Source organism: Dendronephthya gigantea, unplaced genomic scaffold (assembly GCF_004324835.1).
Source record: "Dendronephthya gigantea isolate DGI-Jeju-01 unplaced genomic scaffold, DenGig_1.0 000077F, whole genome shotgun sequence".
NCBI lineage: Eukaryota > Metazoa > Cnidaria > Anthozoa > Malacalcyonacea > Nephtheidae > Dendronephthya > Dendronephthya gigantea.
The window spans coordinates 960,694-975,460 of record NW_021163087.1 but is presented as its reverse complement, the minus strand read 5'-3'; the positions used below and the strand labels follow the sequence as shown (position 1 = coordinate 975,460).

Sequence of the window (14,767 nt, the reverse complement as noted above, 5' to 3'; positions counted from 1 at the left end):
CCAAGTCAGGAAAAACAACCAATCCAATATATCAGCTCAGCTATAGTTTCTATAGTAGACGGAAGCTCGTCTGCTACTCTGCCAGATGCTAAATCAAAGCAGAAACTATAGCTCAATATTATCGCCCCGAGAATTACGGTACGTCGCCTCTTACACCCGTAAAATAAGCGAACCATGAAAATTGGTCCTGAATTTTGGCTGTTGGTCATCGTCAAAATATAAAGTTTGTTGCCGTCCAAAAATCTATCGTGTATGCCAGTACAGCGTTTAGCTGAATCTGACCAAGCGTGACGCGCTACAAGCCTATATTTCATATGATGTCCTTGCAAAATGGCAAAACTGACATCCCCGGCTTCACATCACATCACAAATTGCATCGCTCGTGTTGTTGAGGAAGAAGCTGCAAAACCAATTAGCTTCGGTTTTGGCCTCTAACTGGCCGTAATACAGCCGTTCAGTCTTTTTTTCGCAAGCTGGCAGACCACACACCGTACATGGATTTCAAAAACCAATGCAACACTGTCGTCTGATGTGCTAAGCACGCTTTCAGCATTCAGATCTTACTCGAGGTAAGCCATTACGTATCGCTTTTACCTTCACTTTTTATGCATATGCACATGCAATTTTTACGTACCCGTAAACTACACTTGTGTGTTATCTTTTACGATAATTCAACTCTAATGCTTATTGCTTAGGTTAAACGTCGGCATTTTGGTAATGAGGCTTAATGAGAGGCCTAGGTTTATCTCATCATCTACAGTATTGTTTGCATTCGACGCGACCGAAATGCGACGTCTACCATAACCTATGCGTAATGTGTGTGATCTGACAGGCTTAACGCGAACATCACATGAGACGTCTTAGCTCCACATTCTAACTTTCTTTCTTTCTTAACTAATTTTCAATTATATATGAACTTTTTTAACTGAACCTCTCTCTTTTAAGCTCTTCAGTCGTCAAATTTATTTTATATTGAAAATAGCATAGAGAATGTACAGTACGTTTTACTTTACTGTATAATTTTATATGACATGCATGACTCGTTGCAATATTTCAGCCTCGTATACAATTTTACCTGCATCAGCAGAGCCAGTGGTCGGTTACAATTTAAGGAATGCAATAATTAAGAAGTTTATTTAATTATGAGCAATTCAGTGCAGTTAAACTGACAAAAATGTATTCTTATTTTACCCATTCGTTCTTTTCAAATAAATAAAAGATACTGTAGCTGGCAAACGTCTACTGGATTTGCAAACGTTTAGCAAAATGTTTCCTCATATGCATGTATAAATGATTTTGCTTATGTATACCTAAATGTTCAGGACAATGGACTTTTCTTTCTTATCTAATGTCGTAAGGAAGCAATCGTCCAATGTTGAATCATTCCGTCATGCAGTTGAAATTAATGCCTTCAGAATTATGTAGTCTCAACATCATGCAGAGATGTTTTTTGAAGATCAAATTTTGCAATGCAGCTTTCAGACGGTTGTCATCACATCATAAATTTCAAAATAGAACCTTTGCATGCAATTAAATTGAAACTAAGCTAGTTGGAAAACGTTTATAAGTCGTTCAGTGATTTCCCCCTTCCGAAGCGATTATTTTGTGCTTAATACTTCGACGATTAAAACTTTATTCAATAAAACAAATTAGTCAAATGTCTGAATCTACCGCATATCTAATGTTTTGCAATACAGGGTGTATCAAAAAAAACGCAACCACTTAATATTCATGAATATCCTCTTTGTTCTACAACACAAAAGACGTTTGGCCCCTGGAATGCGAGAAAGCTTGTAATCATATTCTAGCGGCACAATCGTCGGTAAACAAAGTCGGGTGCGTAAACCAACGAGCTGAATTGAAAGTATTTAACGAGTAAAATTTTATTTACAATTTATTTTACAAGGTAGACAGTTAGCATTCAAGTTATCATGCACGGCAATAAAAACTCGTTGTTCAGTTGTTAGCTGCACCATTATTAGTTTAGCTGATTTGACCATTAGCAGTTGAACTGTACGATTAGAAGCCATTTTAAAATCCCAGGGGCATAAAATCTATTGAGCTTATGAACAATATGAATTTTAGAATATTAAGTGGTTGCGTTTTTTTTGATACACCCTGTATAATCTGGGAAAGTCGCGAAAACGTGAAATTGTATATTAAATATATAGAAAATTTCCACAGATGTTACTATTACATTGGAACAATTTGATTTGAATAAAGCAGAAATCTTCAATACTTCAATTATCTTCGTGCAGAATCATCTAAATATCATTAGAACAAAACAAGGCACAAGAGAACATCATTCCAAGTAACTAAAAGAAAGAAATGAAGCCGTTAGGTTGCAAGATATAACAATGAAATATCGATCTATGTTATTTTAGTGGTAATCGATATTATTTAGGAATATTTGTGCATGGCATGCTAAAATCAATTATTAATCTGATTTTTGTTTCTCTCTGAAAATGAACTATTATTAACTATAAATTATCAAACCTGGATACAAGATATAGCAACACCAGTGGCTCCGATAACCATTAAATGTTTCTGGACGAAGTCTTCGAGCTCTGAAAGACAGCCCTGCAAAGGTATTGATAAACTTTAAAGGATGAATTGTTGCGACACTTCGATCCTCACTTAAGCACTTTTGTCGAGAGAGCAATCTTACATCCAGTGGCGTAGCCAGCCTGACAATTTAGTCATGCTATGCTAATATTTTGGTGTCCATTGACTGTGAAAACAATGAATTTCTAAAGAAATGAATAATGATAATCACATAAAATTTACATAGCATGACTAAATCGTCAGGCTGGCTACGCCACTGCTTACATCGCTATACTATCTCGATAAAGGCCCCTTTATCGAAACGCGTAAATATTTCGCGTGCAAGAATACTTCAATAACGTTTCTCAAACTGTTCTAAAAGTAATTTTGTACATACATTGGTATATATATTGGCCAAATCAAAGGTTGATTTTTGATAACAAGTTGGTTTGTTACTGTCTGACTTGCAACAACTCGGAGGTACCATTTTATTCATATTGTCCTCATGCCAAATACTGTTGTTCCAGTCTCGATAGCTGCGCACTCCACAACACTTTAACTGGAATAATAAGAACAGTCATGGCCGATATGTATTGATAATTCATATTAGTGCAGTAAGGGAAAAGAGGTATATCTAATGTATACAAGTATACAACTGTGCATTTCTGCGAATAAAGTTAACTGCATGCATTCATAAGTCTCTTTGGAGGCGGAATTATTATCTCCACGTATCTAGAATAGTATATAGAATAATTTAGACATAAATATAAATTCAATTTACTTCAGTTTGTAAGTGATCAATATCAAAGGTAGTTTCGTGATTAAACCCATAATGCTTGTTCATCAGATTGTTCATCTCTTTTTTCATTTCGACCTTCACCTGAAATTACAAATTTATCAGTGATCCTTGAAGTTTCATCCAAGTGTTTATTTATCAGTGATTTTAATAGTTCCTTCATTTATTATAAGTGAATTTTACCTTTGTTTATTGGATCACAGTCCCTGATGCATGGTAATTAAATTAAAACAATGTTTCTTTGTTTTCCAAATGGTGACTGTTGCAATAATTAACATCAGAGTAATGATTGTATTCTAGAAATATGCTATAAACCACTTACTTCATCCTTGTAAACAAAAGCTAAAATGCCAGCGGTTATTTCGGCGCCAAATATCAGAAACAAAAAGGCGAAGTACTAAATGAATAAAAAAATGTTTTAACAAGGAACAATTTTTCACACATTTCAAGGTATCACTCTTTTTTTTCTGTGTGTCACTGTCGCTGTTGTTGCTCAAACGGAGTTTAATTTCTTTTTATATTTGAGAAAGCGTTTTTTGACAACCACGCTGCTCCCTGACCCTGGCGCAAGGATTGCTGTCGTAAACCCGGTATAACTATTCAGTATTCCTCTATTATCACTTCATTGTGGAAAATATTCTGAAAAAATGTAGATAAACAAATATTGACATACCCATCCCAGCATGCACTTGCTCTCCCTGACTGCTCCACAGCAGCCCAGAAATCCAACCACCATCACCACTGATCCGGCCGCTAACATTACATTCGCAGAAGTTTTATATCCTTTGTTTCCAAGAAATGCGTCGTACGATCCAGGTGAAGCCTTGGTCCATATTCCCATTGCCAGGATGACAGCGCCGCTTGCCTGCAAACGATAATTGAAATTTTAGACCTTTGTCTCGAGTTTTGTTAATATACTAAATTTAAGAAATGAGCAAGTAATGACATTTTTTTGTTCCTTATGTAAGCTACAGTACTTTGCACTGAGTTCGTTCATTGTTTTTTGTGAGTAATACAAAGATCCACTATGAATCGATCATCAGTGTGTGTGAAGAAGGATTGTATCTTCCTAAAAGGCTTTTGTTAACTTTTACTCAGGATTAATTCTTTTATTTTTAATATGTAAATAGCATACAACTGAACATCTTCGAACTATTTAATCAAATTTATTTTACTCGTTTACTCGTCTTATGCACTCCATAGGCAATTTGCAAGAACTTTAAAGCTGAACTACATTTCGAAGAGTTGTTCGAGGTTATTGTATATTACTAAAGGAAATTTCACTCACCCAAAATAAGGCATTGAACCCGAATAATAAATACTTGATGGTTTTTAATCCGCAAGCCATCCTATAGCAGTTCTATACAGAGTGATATAATTTAAAGCAATGAAGAGAATAACGCCATTGCGGTTGGAACATGTATGCATCACTACATTATTAATAAAGATGACAAGGTCTTGTGGTCTGCAGTTGCTAAGTGAGTCAAAACTGTTTGTATAATAAAAAAATTCAAACGTCATTTTTTTGCCGGTATTAGAAAGTATTTATATATACCAGTATCTATGACAATCACAAGCTCTGCATGTGTCTATAATAAGCAATACACGCTCTTACCGTTTCGCCATTTCTACTTTGCAATAACTGGATTGATATTCTTCATATTAAACACTTTGTTTAACTAAATCTCAATTTTGCTAAAAAGATCTAAGTCATATACATCTGGCTTCGTTTGCACAGAGCCTGATACCGCGCAATCTAAACGGACCAGATCGAGAGTGGTATCTCACTGAAAGAAACAAACTAAAGTAATAAGGATGTTTTTAAAATTGAAAGCAATGTTTCTATGTAATTTAAGTATACCCAGGCTGGTTGGCCTCAGTGGAAAAGTCTTTAATTTTGTGTGAAAGGAAAATTTCATACTAATGCATGATGGAACTAAAAAACCTTTGATTAAGTAAAATCTCCATTTCCCTGTGTCTTTACTGTAAAAGGTCATTTGTGACTCGAAAATATGATAAAAACGTATTTCCAGCAACGCTATCAAATTTCGAAGTTTGAGCCCTAACTCACCACCCACGAAAACAAAACCTGTGTAGATTTTGCATGGAAAATTGGCAATCACCGGACAATTGCTGAAAACATCGATTTGAGCCGGCTGGCCTCACAAACTCAAATAATTCTTAAAAGCAATTTTCTTATGACTGTGATAAATTGAGAGCAGAGACGACGAATTTGATAAAAGCGTCTAGCTTTGAGTCTAGCTTTGATTTTTAGACTATTGGGAGGGGCTGGTGACGTCAGTTGCCTCAATGATTCGGTTAATTTGGTTTGGTCATGTGGTGCTGTTGGGATACAAGGCTCACTCAGGGGGGAGGTTATGGACAATTTTTAACGACAGAACTTTATTTATTCCTAATATCCCCTTGCCTTTTTGTATCCTCAGATACCCCTAACACCTTTAAGTTTTCTAAGAAAGCTCGCACAAGGCGAAGGTATAATCTTCACCTCTACTTTACTTTTCTCACTTACACAAATTCTTACCTTGCCTAGTTTTTTTGGTTACATATTGTACTTTATCGTTTTTGGAAGGATCTCAAAATATCTCAATGATTTCAATGAAAATTAAAATATCTCCTACAATAGGAGTTATTGTTTTTAGTCATTCCACCTTCCGCATGTCTCAGTCCGCATTTTACTCTCACACCATCTGCATGGGGTTTAATTATCCCCTTCCTTAAGGTCTGTCACACGATCCAATTTTGTTGGATCCAATTCACTTCTGACTTATGGAATATAGTCTGTTATTGATAAAGCAGTAGTGCATTATTGACTTCAGTGCATTTGCTGCCCATAAACATCATAAGGCAACAGACTACAAAAATTAAAACATCCATCAGAAGTGAATTGGATCCAGCAATATTGGATCGTGTGAAAAGACCTTTAGGGCCTGTTTACATGGAGAAGTTATCCCTGCTAGGCGAGGTAAAAAGCGCATCACGTCAAACACTTAACATTCCTGATTAGTCTTTCATTATATGTAATTTTCACCTCGCCTGGCCGGAGCCCTGCTGCATGTAAACAGGCCCTTAGAGAACCCTATTATCCCTACTTACCCTCCTCCATAATGAGAATACTAAAACCACAGAATACCTAAGGTATTCTGTGCTAAAACCTAACATATTTAGTAATTTTGACGCTGCGCGTAAAATCTCGACTGTACAAAATTTACCGTGTTTTTCACTTGTGGTCTTGACGATTTTGCTGTAATATTTGACAGGTAAGAACATTCTAGTGTGTAAGTATTCAATCATCTAGCTGATGTTGAATTATATGCCTCCAAGCTTGACAATATAACTGTTTGACGTGTGCCGAACATAAGTATGATCTGTCGCTGAAATTTTTTCAAATTCTTGTTTGATATAGCTGAGTAAAAACGATCAATCAATGAGATGTTGAAAATAACATCGACAGAGACTATTTATTTACGTTACAACGCTAAATAATTGCGAATTGCGTGTCGTTTCTTTTTTGGACGTATTGATATTTTCATGGGGCCATGGGCTTTTGTAGGCGGGTAGCCACAGTACAAACATACTTTCGTTTCATGTTTTTGCAGCTAAAAATCAGCTTCACATTTGTAAACGGCTAAAAGTTTAGGAACTTAGCTTGTGAAACTAGACATAATGTGGTTTTATGACACAAGGATAGTGTATTTTAAATGTACACATTTATAATTTGTATGTATTCGGTATAAACAACTTGACAAAGGCCATAAATGGATGAAAAAATGTCATGTAAAACGAAGAAAACATTGCCGGCCACAATTTAACTATTTGATTTAAATTATCTGTTAGTTATTGCAGCATTTTAATGGCACCATACACTGGTAATCGAAATATAGTTGTATTCACTGTTTGAATATACTATATTTTGTACAATTTGACATGCAAATTTTAAATTTTAATGATATATAATTATACTAAAGTAACCTGCTGAACATACCTTCAGGAAGTACTGATTAGGGATTGATAAGCCAGAAGAAACACATAATTTACAAAGGATATTAAACCCTGTTGACATGATACAACAGCCTGTGATTTTCAGTACAAATATCTGAGCTAGATGTTTATATGGCACCCGATAGATATTTAGAGTATGTGAGATGTCAGGTAATGGTACTTACCTACAAAATGGGAAATTCCTGTAAATTTGCCAGATTTATTCTTAATAATAAATTTGAAAGTTGTTTTCTTTGAAAGTTGGTTCTAAGAAGTATGTAACATATTAGATCTTTTATTAGTATAGGTAGTTCATATCTGTATGAAATAAAGGTCTCTAGGGTAATACAAAGCTCATTCAGTGAAGGAACAATGCACATAAAATTTGCCTCTGAAAAAAAGCCTCTGATGCATGAAAGGCACAGTTTATAGTTGCAAGTGAACTATTAAAAGGTAGAGTTAATGATTTGGATGCATTTACGTATCTTTTTATTGGCAATGAAGTCTTGATTGCTGTTGTTTCATTTTCTGAAAGGTATTTACTATATCCTCATTTAAGCTTGGTTTAATTTTGTTACAGTGGGTGTAAACATGAAATTTCTAGTGATGTTTGGCAGGCTAGTTCCATACATATATCCATAAAGCTGACTAGCAATATAAAAAACCTCTCATCAAAGCAACTTTCTAAAACTTTTTTACTTCATGATTTGAAAACTTTGTCAAATGAGTCAGCCATGACCCAGCCATGTGAAAAGATAGAAACCTAAATAATTGGTTTCAATGATGTTTGTACTGATTTTCTTCTTATTTTAGATCATGGGGGAGAGCTGTTACGGAGGAGTTCGTGTTATTGTCATCTTCTTCAACTTCATTTTCTTTGTAAGCATTATAACTTTCTTAATCACAGTGTGGTGTACACATAGAAAAGAGAGCTATTTTTTATATTCTTGTAAACTTTTTAATTATAGTATGACATAAATATGCATACTAGATTTGAACATATTCTCTGTATGTCTCACCAGGGCCGGATTAACCATATGGCAGAAGCGGCATATGCCACGGGCCCCGCGGTTTTGGGGGCCCCGCGCTTTACTCAGTTCAATTTTTTTCGGTGCGTGGGAGACGGAAAAAGGGCCACAAAGCCTCATGGCCGCAAAATAAAATAAAGTGACTCCAAAAAGCGAGGCCCCATAAATAAATAAAAATGCCTTTAAAGCTTATATTAAGCTATCGGAGCGAAATAAATAACGCGAAGCCTTAGAAATCGAAAGTCCAGGCCCAATTAGGCACCCCTGCAACCAGATTTTCCCAAGAAAATTTTAGGGTAATGGGAAAATTTAGAAATTTAAAACTTCAAGTAAAGGCAGAGCCACCTAGAGGGGTGGTCAAAGGGGGAAATTAGCCCTGAGCCCAGGGTTGTAAGGGTCCCCAAAAACCTACAAGAATAAAATTAAACTGCATGTTGTTGGAATATATAGTCCTTTCAGAAAACGTCTTAGGTTGTTTATAGTTTAGGTAATGGCAATATTATACTCAATTTTGCGGAAATCTCACCCCCAAAACGCAGAAAATCGCATTTGCTGCACTCTAAAACTCAAAATTTTCTTGGGGGAGGATGCCCCCAAACCCCCCTAAAACTGCTATAGCTATAGTATTTTCTACACCAATGTTCTGGTCATGCATTATCTCGCTACACTAGCACAAATTGCTATTTTTTTGCGGATTTTACTCCCCTAACGAGAATTTTACCCGAGCCCCAAAAATTCTGTGGCCGGTGAGTAAAGGCTTTGATGCTTTACGGGATTGAGGGGCCCCGCACTGAAAAAATGCCACGGGCCCCACGAAAGGTTAATCCGCGGCCCTGTGTCTCACAGCACCACTGGGAGAGGATTGTTTCATCTTCTTTGCAATTAATTATTTTTAATCACATGTTTTTTAACCCTTTTCTTGCCAGCTATCTGGATGTGGTATTTTATCATTTGGTATTTACGTCCAGATTGAGAAGGGTGATTATGCTGCAGTTTCAACAACTAGAGGACTTACTGCTTCTCTCTTGTTAATTATTGCTGGCTTTATCACAGCCGTCATTTCTTTCTTGGGTTGTCTTGGTGCCTACAAGAAAATCAGAACTCTGCTGTGGATTGTAAGTGCTGATAGCCTGATACTGTACATGGCTCTCTGTCAACACCTTTGTTTAATTTTTATTGTAATCTTATGACAATTGTCAATAACGACACACAGGAAAATCTGTGTGTCTTGATCAAATACATCTGTCTTTGACTGGAGGTATCTCAGCATTATTTTGATCCCTAAGCCTCTAAACCTCTATAAATGTCTCTGTATGGTAAATCTCATATTTGTACTGTTGCATGAGACATGATGTCATCACCCTTTACCCTGGGTACACTGATCTATCTATAGTGTCTGTCTATACCCTAGGTACACTGATCTATCTATACCCTGGGTACACTGATCTATCTAAACCCTAGGTACACTGATCTATCTATACACTGGGTACACTGATCTATCTATACATGGGTACACTGATCTATCTATACACTGGGTACACTGATCTATTTATACCCTGGGTACACTGATCTATCTATACCCTGGGTACACTGATCTATCTATACCCTGGGTACACTGGTCTATCTATACCCTGGGTACACTGATGTATCTATACCCTGGGTACACTGATCTATCTATACCCTGGGTACACTGATCTATCTGTTACAATCTCTAAGCAAAGCTACATTTTAATGGTGCTTAAATGCTTGTTATAGAATTTACCCCCTAAAATTTTTTGTGATTAATTCTGTTTTTTTTATAGTTTGTGGTAATGATGGCCTTGATTGTGATCTTAGAGATTGCTGCATTGGTTCTTGCCATAGTTTATCGTGGAAAAGTAGGTGTATCAGATTAGAAACAAAATGATAAACATTTTCATTTGAAGCACCTTGCAGCATTAAACATGAAGTCTCCAGGTTTGCGCATTGATTCTGCTCATAAAATGCAGGTTCCACAAATTTTGAAAATTGCTTAGGTTTTGGATGTTTTTGCATGCATTTTTCTGCATGCCACAGACTCTAACTCATATTCAGTTAAAACCATAGCGAACTAATTATGCGATAACCAGACGTTTGTCGATTTTCGATAAACATAACGTAGCTACATTTCAAGGTGCCAGCAAATTGTTTGTTTACATTACGACTGGATTTTGTCTTTAAAGTCTAAGTTGATTTGCTGGTCAATAGCAATAATAAACACTTCGTGGTCGTAACTGGCAACTAATCCTGACGTATTAGGAAACTTGTGTCTTTCATCCTTCCACGAGGAACATTCTTTGTTAGGAACTGTGACTTGGACCCAGTCCTAATGTGAAAAGAGTCAATGCTCTGCTGAAAGTTGTGTAATAATCGTTGTTTTCAATTCTGTTCTATGTGTGATATAATAATATTTTTAGACCATTATTCTTTTATGAAATTAGAAATAAGAAACAATAATGTCGTACTTGTTCTCGTTATTAAATAAACATTACATCATAATGCCACGGTCCTACTAATGAACGCCCGGGAATGCCCGGGAAGATTCGTTGAATGCCCGGGAATGCCCGGGAATCGGGAAAAAATGCCCGGAGTGAAATCATGTAAAAAATCACGGAATAATTTAAAGTTCTAACTATGAACAGTTTATTATTCTATTCCTTGCAATTGTTGGCGTTCTTGAAATACTCAGGCATCCGTCTGTTGAAACCACCTGTTTTTCCTTAACTTGCCATACTTAACACACATGATATTTCGTATACACTGCATTCTTGCTCCTTCCTCAGTCGCTAAGCAATGACATGGCTTCAAAACCGTTGTTTTACCATTAAAAAATGAATGAAATATACACTATTACAAACACATAGCAAGGTGAATGAAAGATAATATGAGTATCTATACATACAAGTCGGCGCACGCCTTGTAGTCATGAAACTGGAGTAATATACGTGTGAGAATAATTTGTACTTTATCTCTGCTAAATTCTTTGTAGTTGAAAAATATTACAAGCGTCAATAGTTTGTCGATTGTGTCTGTTATTATTCATTTGATAATATTGTCTTAAATTCTTCACAGTTAAAAGATGAACTGCGTGAAGATATGACTGCCTCTTTGGAAGAATATGGACTGGAAGATCAAGATGGAATCACGGATGGATGGAATTGGATACAGAGAAAGGTTTTTAATTTTATTATTACTATACTAAAATTACTGGATGTTGATTGGTCGAGAGGAGTATAGTTTTATTCATTAATTGGCTGCTTAGTTTGTGTACAAATATTGGTATTCCATATTGCACAGCAGGTCTCTTTCCCCTCGGCTTGTTTTACATACATAGCTCTCTCCATTATTTAATTGCATGAAAAATCTGACTTCTTGCTGGTTTTACTCTGTGATAAAATAATTATTTGGATCGCTATAAACCACAATATTAAACTTCTTTACATCGCAAAGCCATGTTTAATTCGCATACTTTTAAATAAAATTCATTGCACTAAAGTCTAAAGCTTGATATCTCTACGTAAATTTTACAAACTCTTCTTATTTTCAGTTTGCTTAACAGATAAATCTTCGATTGCTCAATTGATGAAAGTTGATTAAATTTATTTTATTGCGTAGTTTGAATGTTGCGGAGTAAACGACTCTCTTGACTGGGCGAGACATCCCAATAAAGTCAATAAAAACGGGAGTCATAACGTTGTCCCTGACAGTTGCTGTGTGGTTGAGAAAAAGGATTGTGGTGATCCTTACAAGTACTCCAATCAAACTATCATTAATGCTATCTACACCAAGGTATGCTCTTTACTTTCCGGCGAAATTTTGCGAATGCTTAAAATAATTTCGCTGTGTTGCTCAAATTTTGCGTAGAATTTTACCAAAAAATGTGTGGAAGCCGATCCACGCTTATCTAACAGGGATCTAAAATAGAAGGGTCCAAAATGAATATAAGTTTAGATTACACAACTCTTGTCTTATCAACAATTAAGAGTGGAATTCCCGAAAGGCCGAGGGGTTTTTCCGCCCATTTCAATGAATGTTTCAAACATTTTTATAAAGTGAGAATAACAGTGGCGTAGCCAGCCCGACATTTTAGTCATGCTATGCTAATATTTTGGTGTTCATTGACTGTGAAAACAATGAATTTCTAAAGAAATGAATAATGATAATAACATAAAATTTGCATAGCATGACTAAATCGTCAGGCTGGCTACGCCACTGGAGAATAATCAATTTTACAAAGCAGAAAGCCACGAAATTTTTGAATTTTAAGATCAGTAAACCTGACGCAAACGGTGATAGCTAATTTTGAACCTGTTAATCCCTGTAACTGCATGCAAAATGTGGCTGATTTAGAAGGAAAAGCTACTGTTTTCGTCTTTTTGTCTTAGGATAAGGATCTTTTACAATTGTGATTATTCATTTGTGGCCGAATGTGGCAAAAGCTGAATTTTTAAAGTTTGCAAAAGCTGAATTTTCCTCAATGTAAATTTCGCGATTAAACTTTGCTAATTTATTTCTACGAGTTTGCTTCTTCCAGCTGTTCTGAATTATTGTTAGCATTTCCCATCCATGAAGTAAACTACGCCATCTTTTTAATTATATTTGTTGGTCCCGCAAATCAAATCGTTACAGAATTTGAAATATGACAATTGTGTTTGACCGTTAGGGGTGTTTCAATGAACTCAGAGACTTTTTGGAAAATAATCTTTTGGTTATTGGAGTATTGGCTGCTGTCTTTGTGGTCATTGAGGTAGGACAATTTAGAAATATATTGTTAAACTAGTGTGTTTAAGGATCAAGCAATCTATCACAACACAACACAATCTGTTACAAGGGTCATTGCATTACAACAAACACTATTATTACTTGTAGTTAAACGTGACGCCTGCCATACAATCTTGATTTGTGTTATGTAAATAGTGAAGTTCCATTTTAGCAAATATCTCCACATCGAATTGCTGTCTTGAGTTTTTCCATCGAGTTCATATATTTCAAGCATAAAATATGACTTTCATTTGCGTTAATTAATTCATTAAATTCCTGACATACACTGTATACGTCGCAACTTGTTTTCATCCTAGAACCATCTTGAATGAGAAAACATTTTACTTTAAAAAGGATATTAAGCCATAACAGAAAAGCGAGGCCTCGAAACAACACCTTGTGTTAATGCTCATTTTTTAGATTTATCTGTCATAATTATGTTGTATTCAAGTGTGAAAAAGGCGTTTTTGCATCTTTGAACATAGCTCTTTTAAAACTTGCTATATAATCCGTTTCATTTAACGTGCATGAACCTAAATTGGAAACTACGAAGTTGTGACGTAATTGTTGCGTGCATAGCATTTACTCTTTTTGACTATCATAGGTCATGGATTCTTAGTTAATATTTAAGGTAATATTTAATGAAAAGTGAATGATTCATTTTTTAGCTTGTGGCCATGGTTCTTGCCTTCCTTCTGTTGAGTTATTTCAAGGAGAACGGACAGTTCGTGTAAGAAAGCTCCCATCATGATATTATTGGAAATAGAATTATTGCTGATTTACTTTATGAAGACTTGTCGGATTTGATCCCGCCATTGATGATAAAAGTCACCCAGGCCACCCGCTCTTTCTGTTTTCATTACGTCAGGATTCTTATTATAAAAGAAAAAAATTCTAGTACGTTGTTCCTATATTTTACAAAAAATGTGTTAAAAATATCAAAAGGTCACTGCTAGTTCTTGCAAGGTGTGTTTGAGTAAAAACGTATCGATTGAAACCTTTACCAGTTAAAACCGGCTCTTGAAATCTTCGCGTATTAAGAATTATTCCACTATTATAAGACTTTGACATTATTATTTTACAATCCGCCATTATTCTGTTCATCATCAGCATCTTAATAGTTTTAAAATAATGCTGCAAAAACGTCATAATGGCTAAAGTCTGTTTGATGTGAGTGAGATTGCATGGACAATTTTAAAAAATGAATTGCATAAATTTTCATCAAAATGATCATTATCGTTTTATCTTGTTTACCAGTTATTAATATGTTATTATATAATTATAAATGTACCCTATTGTTATTGTATATAATATTATAATATATATCCTAAACTTAGATCCGTTTACGGTCAATAATAAATCAATGAACATATATGAAAGAATGTGTTATTTTTTTTTATTTTCACGCTAATTGGTAAAAGTTTAAAAGGCCTATTGACCCAAGATTCCGCTCTCCCTCTACCGTTAAACTGACAACTTTTTAAAATCTAATTCACCAATATTATCCTCAGATATCTGCAATGATATTGTAGCTATAAATATGTTCTGAAGCTGAAAGGTTTTAAATTTTATGAAAATTTGAGTATTCTTTTAATAGGAACAGACCTCGTCATATTTCCTA

The 14,767-nt window shown here is 35.3% G+C and overlaps 2 protein-coding genes across 4 annotated transcripts; one reads left to right on the top strand and one right to left on the bottom strand.

The window, feature by feature from the left end:
- Nucleotides 1-2,101: 2,101 nt before the first annotated feature.
- On the bottom strand, nucleotides 2,102-7,466 carry LOC114532063 (CD151 antigen-like). Of its 2 annotated transcripts, none has more exons than XM_028553655.1 (7): nucleotides 7,344-7,466; nucleotides 4,014-4,205; nucleotides 3,663-3,737; nucleotides 3,326-3,424; nucleotides 2,942-3,103; nucleotides 2,497-2,580; nucleotides 2,102-2,315 (listed from the first exon to the last, which is right to left on the bottom strand). In XM_028553655.1, exons 1-7 carry the CDS (start codon nucleotides 7,419-7,421, stop codon nucleotides 2,265-2,267), a joined length of 741 nt encoding a protein of 246 aa, XP_028409456.1. In that variant the 5' UTR covers nucleotides 7,422-7,466; the 3' UTR covers nucleotides 2,102-2,264. The 2 variants fall into 2 exon arrangements, with proteins under 2 accessions (XP_028409456.1, XP_028409457.1); XM_028553656.1 differs by lacking the exon at nucleotides 7,344-7,466 and adding an exon at nucleotides 4,629-4,752.
- Nucleotides 6,453-14,509, top strand: LOC114532061 (tetraspanin-9-like). Of its 2 annotated transcripts, XM_028553653.1 has the most exons (8): nucleotides 6,453-6,618; nucleotides 8,153-8,218; nucleotides 9,294-9,482; nucleotides 10,170-10,244; nucleotides 11,458-11,559; nucleotides 12,001-12,174; nucleotides 13,049-13,132; nucleotides 13,815-14,509. In XM_028553653.1, the coding sequence occupies exons 2-8, from the start codon at nucleotides 8,156-8,158 to the stop codon at nucleotides 13,878-13,880; spliced, it is 753 nt and encodes a 250-aa protein (XP_028409454.1). In that variant the 5' UTR covers nucleotides 6,453-6,618; nucleotides 8,153-8,155; the 3' UTR covers nucleotides 13,881-14,509. The 2 variants fall into 2 exon arrangements, with proteins under 2 accessions (XP_028409454.1, XP_028409455.1); XM_028553654.1 differs by lacking the exon at nucleotides 6,453-6,618 and having other exon boundaries at nucleotides 7,456-8,218.
- The last annotated feature ends 258 nt before the right edge of the window (nucleotides 14,510-14,767 follow it).